The 8,864-nt window shown below is 36.2% G+C and overlaps 1 protein-coding gene across 1 annotated transcript in view; it reads right to left on the reverse strand.

The window, feature by feature from the left end:
* The window catches only part of EPYC (epiphycan), a 40,250-nt gene extending 31,730 nt beyond the window's left edge, over positions 1 to 8,520 (reverse strand). The window contains exons 1-2 of the mRNA XM_005679808.2: positions 8,441 to 8,520; positions 5,792 to 5,969 (exon numbers count right to left, since the gene is read on the reverse strand). Coding sequence (XP_005679865.2) covers positions 5,792 to 5,956 — 165 coding nt within the window. The 5' untranslated portion in view covers positions 5,957 to 5,969; positions 8,441 to 8,520. The remainder of the gene's footprint in view (positions 1 to 5,791; positions 5,970 to 8,440) is intronic.

Below are 8,864 nucleotides of genomic sequence, written 5' to 3' on the forward strand. Positions count from 1 at the left end.
AAGCCCAGATGATGGAATTGCTGGGTCTAAAATCTTTTTCTAAGATATGTCCAGTGGATCCCAGACATTCTAGAGCTCCAGAAATCACATAAGTCATCAGTCTGAAATATTAACTGCATATAATTTTCAAACCATTGGAAGAAATACTTCCCAACCACTGAGGAGGTAATGAATATACTACTACCAGTAGAAATTCATAAAGCTCTACTGAGATTCTAACCCTGGGAATCAAGGGTGGTTTGGCTCATTGACTAAATAAATCATTGAACTCGTAAATGCAAGCCTTGCAATCTTACAGTAATTCAAATGTGACTTTCAGAAAAGCAGTTTAAATCACTACATATTATATTAGTTTTCTGTTGCTGCATTGAAAATTGCTATCTGGGTCAGGGAGATCCCCTGGAAGAGGGGATGGCAGCCCACTCCAGTGTTCTTGCCTAGAGAATCCCCATGGATAGAGGAGCCTGGAAGGCTACAGTCCATGGGGCTGCAAAGAGTTGGACAGGACTGAAGTAACTTAGCACACACACACACATAGTATGAAACTATACTCATTTTTAAATTCATAGTTTCTGTGGATCAGAAGCTCAAGAATGGTCTGACTGGTTCTCTGCTTAAGGTCTCACAAGGGCAAAATAGAGGTGATGACCAGGGCTGTAACCTCATGTGGAACCTGAAATTTCTTATATATTTAGAAATGGGTTTGTTCTACCCCCATATACTTGCTGGCTATCAACTTCTCCTCAGCATTTAGAGACTTTCTGCGTTTCTCCTGCTTCATACACCCATCTATTTTTAAAGCCAGAAACAAATCATTTCCCTTGCATTGAATTTCTCTCGTGACTCCAATTTTGTCCCTAACCTCAAGACACTGACTTAAAAGGGCTCATGAGTTTAGGTCAGGCTAAGATAATCTCCCTTTTTAAATTTCAAGTATGCCATAGAACATAACCTATTACAGGAGTGATATCCCAATATATTCATGATGTTAAGAATTGTAAAGAGCATGGATGCCTCCAGGAATGGGCCACTTAGGGCACATCTTAGAATTCTGCCTGCCACATATATCAAAGGCCTTAAGTATTAAACATACCAAGTTTAGACCAAAGGATCAACGATATTAGCAAAAATTGCCAAGCCTTAGACTTTATAAGAAAGAAAATTGGCATTTAAAAGCAGGTATCCTGTCATTTTACAATTTTAGAATATCAAGTTGTCTTTTGTACAGATGAAACAAATTCTAGGCTAAATTATGCAGAACCACACTCTTGGCATCAAGGACAAAAAAAAAAAAAACCTGAAGAATCAAATCCCCTCATTCTCAATGTGCATCATATACTCTGAACTTTTTCATCAAGACCCTGTATGGGTGTGTTATCAGTGTTCACACAAAAAGTATCCCATAAGATCAAGAACATGTGGAAACACTGCCTTTTATTTATAAAGATGAGATATATAAGTTTATTTGACCTTCCAGAATCTAAACTTCCAAGACTGCATCCAAAAAATTCATGCCATGTTAATCAGATTCTAGAATCCGTTCACATGACTGGAACTATTGGCTGTATTTCACATTTTCCCATAGGGAATTATATGGTTGTTGTTTATAAGGAAATTTATAGTAATAATTTGTAAAGATCTGAACTAAAGTTCTTCTGAATTTTGTTCCTCATGTCACCTTACTTTATCATATTGATTTGTTTGTTTTTGGATTTTTGCCATAGGTGAGTGGATTGGTTGATTGATTTTTGCTACTGGACCAATTTCATAAATATCTTTTTAAAATTATATATAGTTTATGTTTTCAAGTATGTTATACTTTCATAGCAGAAGATATTAAGAAGAGGTGGCAAGAATACACAGAACTATACAAAAAAGATCTTCATGATCCAGATAACCAGTATGGTGTGATCACTCACCTAGAGCCAGACATCCTGGAATGCAAAGTCATGTGGGCCTCAGGAAGCATATCTATGAACAAAGCTAGTGGAGGTGATGGAATTCCAGTTGAGCTATCTCAAATCCTATAAGATGATGCTGTGAAAGTGCTGCACTCAATATGCCAGCAAATTTGGACAACTCAGCAGTGACCACAGGACTGGAAAAGGTCAGTTTTCATTCCAGCCAAAGAAAGGCAATGCCAAAGAATGCTCAAACTACCACACAATTGCACTCATCTCATACGCTAGCAAAGTAATGCTCCAAATTCTCCAAGCCAGATTTCAACAGTACATGAACCATGAATTTCCATGTGTTCAAGCTGGATTTAGAAGAGGCAGAGGAACCAGAGATCAAATTGCCAACATCTGTTGGGCCATTGAAAAAGCAAGAGAGTTCCAGAAAAACATTGACTTCTGCTTTATTGACTATGCCAAAGCCTTTGACTGTGGATCACAACATACTATGGAAAATTCTGAAAGAGATAGGAATACCAGACCATATGATCTGCATCCTGAGAAATCTGTATGCAGGTCAAGAAGCAACAGTTAGAACTGAACATGGAAGAGCAGACTGGTTCCAAATAGGGAAAGGAGTACGTCAAGGCTGTGTATTGTCACCCTGCTTATTTAACTTATATGCAGAGTACATCATGTAAATGCCAGCCTGGATGAAGCACAAGCTTGAATCAAGATTGCCACCCTTATGGCAGAAAGCAAAGAAGAACTAAAGGGCCTCTTGAGGAAAGTGAAAGAGGAGAGTGAAAAAATTGGCTTAAAACTCAACATCAGAAAACTAAGATTATGGCATCCAGTCCCATCACTTCATGGCGAATAGATTGGGAAACAATGGAAACAGTGACAGACTTTATTTTGGGAGGCTCTAAAATCACTGCAGATGGTAACTGCAGCCATGAAATTAAGGCACTTGCTCCTTGGAAGAAAACCTATGACCAACCTAGACAGCATATTAAAAAGCAGAGACATTACGTTACCGACAGAAGTCTGTTTAATCAAAGCTATGGTTTTTCCAGAAGTCATGTATGGATGTGAGAGCTGGACTATAAAGAAAGCTGAGTGCCAAAGAACTGATGTTTTTGAACTGTGATGTTGGAGAAGACTCTTTGAGAGTTTCTTGGACTGCAAGGAGATCCAACCGGTCCATCCTAAAGGAAATCAGTCCTGAATATTCATTGGAAGGATTGATGCTGAAGCTGAAATTCCAATGGTTTGGCCACCGGATGCGAAGAATTGACTTATTTGAAAAGATCCTGATGCTGGGAAAAACTGAAGGTGGGAAGAGAAGGGGATGACAAAGGATGAGATGGTTGGATGGCATCACCAACATGATGGACATGAGTTTGAGTAAGCTCTGGGAGTTGGTGATGGACAGGGAAGCCTGGCGTGCTACAGTCCCTGGGGTTGCAGAATCAGTCATGACTGAGCAACTGAACTGAACTGACTAGCACATTTATATCTATATTTCTATCTATATTTATCTATGTCTATATCTATCACCTGCCTAAAACCAGTTTTCTGATGACTTCACCACAAAGAATTATTAAATCAGTGATGATTTGTGTATTTTAATTAAGTACGAGGTATTGTCCATGATTCTTTGGAACCCTCTGCTGTTTAGGTTTCTGAGCTTGGGTAGGCCATATGAAAATTAGAAATGTTTGCCTGAAGTAAGGGCTAGAGTATGTAAGGATATAATGCCACCTATTCAGTACCTTACAGAAAGGTTCTATTCTAGAATAAGCAAACACTGAGGAAAGGTTGTCTACTAAATCATCTCTATATGGATATATTGATTAGCTTAATTATTTTCTTGATGGTAGAAAGAACTTTAGACTTTCATGAGAATGTGTAGGGACTCTTGGTCAACAAAAAAAATCCTGACAGTGAGGAATAACTTAAAAGCAATCTGCAGATAAATTTCACTTCCTTCACAGTTTTCCCAGGGAATTAAAAAATGTGAAAGTGTTACTCACTTCTACGACCCCATGGACTATAGCCCACCAGGTTTCTCTGTCCATTGAATTCTCCAAGCAAGAATACTGAAGTGGGTAGCCATTTCCTTCTCCAGGGGATCATCTCAACCCAGAGATCGAACCCAGGTCTCCTGCATTGCAGGCAGATTTTTTTATTGTCTGAGCCATGAGGAAGGCTTAGTCTCAAAAGGTGTTTTCTCTGTTGTGCATCTGTTCTTCTGAAGTGAATATATAGCCCCTTGAATCCAAATTCCTTAGCTCCACTTAAAATAGAGAACTCACTTATGGTACTCACCAATCCTATGAAATATTTTTTGGAAGAATGACAAATAAGTTTAAAATCTTTACTTTAGTAGATAACTGCAAATATGCACTGTGGTTTAAAAAAAATATGCAAGATGGAAAAAGGAGAAGGGCAGATGAGTTAAGTGCTGCAAACTTTCTTCTAATGCTCTGCATTGATGCAGTAGAGATATAGACATCACATTTATAGCAAGATAGATATTAATAACTATAAATTCTCTACAGAAAGCCCCCTTTGTATAATAGAAGGCACACAGTGAAATGAATCAACAGTGAATATTAATAAAGATTTAAAAAGTCATAACCAAATGTTCAGAAGAAAAGTCTGTTATCAAGCCTGAAAATTCACTAAAAAAAAAAAAAAAGAAGAGAAAGATAAGGAGACAGAGGGCAAACGAGAGAAAGACAGTAAAAGAATAGGGTAGGGCGAGAAGATATAAAAATATTATACAGTGAAAATGTAACTGTATTTAATAAGGCAATAAAAAGAAAGAGGAGAACATTTACTCTCTTAAAAAGGATGTCTCTAAGTCTCATACAATTTAAATACATGCTTTTGTTTAAATATTTCATGTCCGTAGTTATCAAAAGTTATTCTAAGGAGATTTGCACTTGAATGACTGCCTCAAATATGTTCTGATTCTGTAAAGGTGATGTAATTTCCCTTTTGGTTATTTGTACTTAATTAGTTTTTGTCAATGTTGTATGTTCATTATACCCCAACATTTCAAGGTCTGCTCGTTTTCTGATTCAGAAACATTAGTCTGTATCCTTTAGTTATATAAAAAGCCTACCATTTAATTAGGAACATGTCATATTAGATTTAGGTAATGGTCTGTAACCTTGCCAATGCCTACATTACTGCTGAGAGTAATCAGTCATTTAGGGAAGCTTATTTTCACTTGGAAAACAGTAAAGTTTCAAACCATTGTCCCTTTTTTGCATGTTTAGTTTTCTTCTATTGCATTTTAATCTCTCACACCTTTTTTCTTCACTTCAAACTTCCCAAACTTCTTTATCATTATAGGTGTACTATTTGAATTCACCTTACTTTCACTGATTGCCTCTTTCTAACTTGATAGAAACCCTTATTTTTCAACTTTATGAGGAGATATAAAGACAATGAAATGAAGTATAAAAAAGAAAAGAGTCTTCCAATGTTAACCTCCGTCACATCAAACATGTTCTGGAGAAAATGTTAATATGAAATTATTAAGTTGGAACATTTCAGTGTATGTTCTCTGTCGCTCAGCCGTGTCCAACTCTTTGCGACTCCATGAACTGCAGCCCACCAGGCTCCTCTGTCCGTGGGATTTTCCAGGCAAGGATACTGGAGTGGGTTGCCGTTTCCTCCTCCAGGGGACCTTCTGGAACCAGGCGCCAAACCCGTGCCTCCTGCATCTCCTGCATTGGCAGGCAATTTTTACCACTGAGTCACCTGGGAAGCCAGGACCATCTCTACTTCTAAGTAAACAAAAATCTATCTGAAGAGAAGAAACCCCAATAATCCCTTATATAATGCTTAAAAAAATCTCTAGAGTTGGAGGAATCGGTTACCTCAGCTCGCCCCACTGGAATGTTCTCATAGTTGTACAGATGGTCCAGGTCTTCTAAGGTGGCATCGTATGTCTCTGAGTCGTAGTTGATGGATTCTAGAGTTGGGGCAGTCACAGCAGCATCCAAGAGGACAAGTCCCACGATGAGTCTTGCTAATGCTTTCATTTTTCAAACTTTCCTAATCATAAAACATTGGAACACATAAATATTTAATTGCTAATAACTTATGAATAGTTTGCACTAAATAGGAATGATATATCACTGCCAATACTGAGAAACTCAAGCTGGTAGTTTTCTTTCAATGGATAATTTATAACATAACATGTGTAACTGTGTGGATTCTGAGGACTACTGCTGCCAGGTATTCAAATTAATTCACAAACCTACCCACATTTTTGCAGTAGATATTGTAATGATAATGAACTGATTTTATTTTACAAAGAAACGTGGAGAAAAAGAGATGCAGAGAGACTGTGATAAACTTAGATGGCTCAGACGGTAAAGAAGCCACCTGCAATGTGGGAGACCTGGGTTCGATCCCTGAGTTGGGAAGATCACCTGGAGAAGGGAGCAGCCACCCACTCCAGTATTCTGGCCTGGAGAATGCATGGACTATACAATCCATGGGATTCGCAAACAGTTGGCCACGACTCAGTGACTTTCACTCTATTCACGAAAGCCTTCACGTTATCTAAGTTTCACCACTTACTAAGCATGAAGTTATTTCATCAGCTCTGGGATGCAGAGCTGAGGATGATGATAATTACTACACTGTCATACCATTTTAAAAATGAGGAAACCAAGACTGAGTTGGCTAGTAATACAACTAAGACTGTTTCTTGTTCATTTAAGCCCAAGGCTTTTTCCAGACAAAATAATAAAGGCTTTTTTTTTCCTTCTTTGTTGCCTCTGGGTGTCATAATACATAAAATAATTTAATATGTACATACATAAAATTAATATTTCATGCAATATTTTCAAAATTTGTTCTTAACTAAATGGAGGAGATAAGAAAAACCATTTTTCCTTAAGTCCTTGGTGTTTTATTTCAATTCTTAATGGCTATTTAAAATTTAGATTCAGAATCAATGGGAATACATGTTTAAAAGTCACTATTTAGCAAGATTTCCTTAGAGGAGCATTTGCACACATAAGATTAGAGCAATCTTTTGTAATTCTTTAATTAATATAATTCTTATTTTCCATGATAACATCATGCATTTGGGAGAATCAGTCAATATCTTATAATTTTAATTATTTTAATTCTGTGTATACTCCTTTGAATACAATGTAGTTTAGAAAAAATCTCTTAGCATAATTTTAAATGTTTAAATTAAACCTATCAAAAGTGTTACCTCATGACCCTTTATTGAGGAACAAAGTATTTGTAAAACTTTTTATCAAGCATGTCTAATTTTAAAGGTTTTGTATTTCAGATACACTTCTTGGATTTACTTATGAACAGTACATGTGGTTTTTGTACCTACGCAGACATATAAAAAGGAATTCATGGTAAATATTACCTTTAAACTTGAATGCACTGGCAGACCAACTGACCTTCAGTTACTTGAAAGAAAGTCTTTATGAAGCAGGTTTAGGCAGAAGTATATGAAATTCCTCTGAGAATAAAAAGTAGTACAAGGAGCTCCTTTTCATCCCCTCCTATGGTTTTTTCAAATAAATTTTATTCACACAGGATAAACTAAACCTCTATTTTACTTGCCTTTGCAGAAGGTTTTGCACAGTCTCAGATTTGAAACTGTATTATACAATTACCAACAAAGTCCTGCTTAATAAAACAGTGTGATTTGCAAATCTCTCAAGAACCAATCTCCATATTCAGGTGGGAAGCAGTAACAATGGCCAACACTAATCTAAGAAGTATATATTTTCCTTGTACATTTCCAGCGAGTTTCATTGTTCCAAAAAATTATACACTTGCTTATTTTTTCTCACTTCACACTGTAAAGATCTGCATATTAGAATTTACTTGCATTTGACATATTTGCTAAAGCTGTCACCAATAAGGCAGTCTGGGAACCTTAGAAATATGAAGAACACATATCCATGTGTAGATAAAAAGCATATCTCTTCCTTCAAATACTTACATTAGTGTTTAACGTAGTGGCTTGTTGAAACTTTGAACTTATTGTCTACTATATGCCATCTAATGATATTTTAACAACATATACTTATACAAAGCTTTAAAATATATAGCTTAAAAAGGCATTCTAATTGCAGAATTCTGATATGATCATCAATACATTTTAAACACCTGATTCTTATAATTTTCTTCTTTTGCATAATATTTCAGTCAATAACAACCAATAGTGCCTGTCAATACTAGCAAAGAACATGTTCTGTATCAGGGCACCTGATTTAAGGAATATATTGGAAACAACTATAATTTTATTGGCATCTGTGATGGCTGTTAAGATAAACTCTTTTGCTGTATGTTTTGAATTCCTAAGCTAATTCAGAATTTTGGATTTTCCAAGAATAATATAAATATAAAAGGAGTATACTAAACCCAATCCATTGAAGTTCACCATGAAATACTAAAGCAAGGTGAATTATTTTTTTTTCAAAGGTTGTTATAGTAGGAAAAAAAGTCTATAACCCAAGAAGAAGGCAAGTGTAAAAACTTACCTTTGGCTCCGACTTGTTGAAATGGCATGCAGGGACTGAGGATGCCGTCCCAGTGGTATTTGCCCCTGACCAATGGTTGTGAATTCTGGTTTGTGGGAGGTGGAATTTATAACACTCAGTTTTCTGTTTGGAAAAGCTCACCTTGAGAAATGCTTCTCAGTCTTCAAAAAACCCAAATTATTTTATAATCACTCAAATTAAGCAGCAGAAGCCAAATTACATAGTACATAAAGCTCCTGAAATTATGTTAAAGGAATTCTGATTATAAATGTGTCACCTTAAAAATTTTAAATGGAAAAAGTTTGTTTTAACATATCTCATCTACAACACATTCACCAGTTAAGGGAAGACATTAATGTACACAGTGATACTATAAACAGATATTTCAGAAATGTTCTAAGAAGAAAGAATTTTACCAAACCTT

Source organism: Capra hircus, chromosome 5 (genome assembly GCF_001704415.2).
Source record: "Capra hircus breed San Clemente chromosome 5, ASM170441v1, whole genome shotgun sequence".
Taxonomy (NCBI): Eukaryota; Metazoa; Chordata; class Mammalia; order Artiodactyla; family Bovidae; genus Capra; species Capra hircus.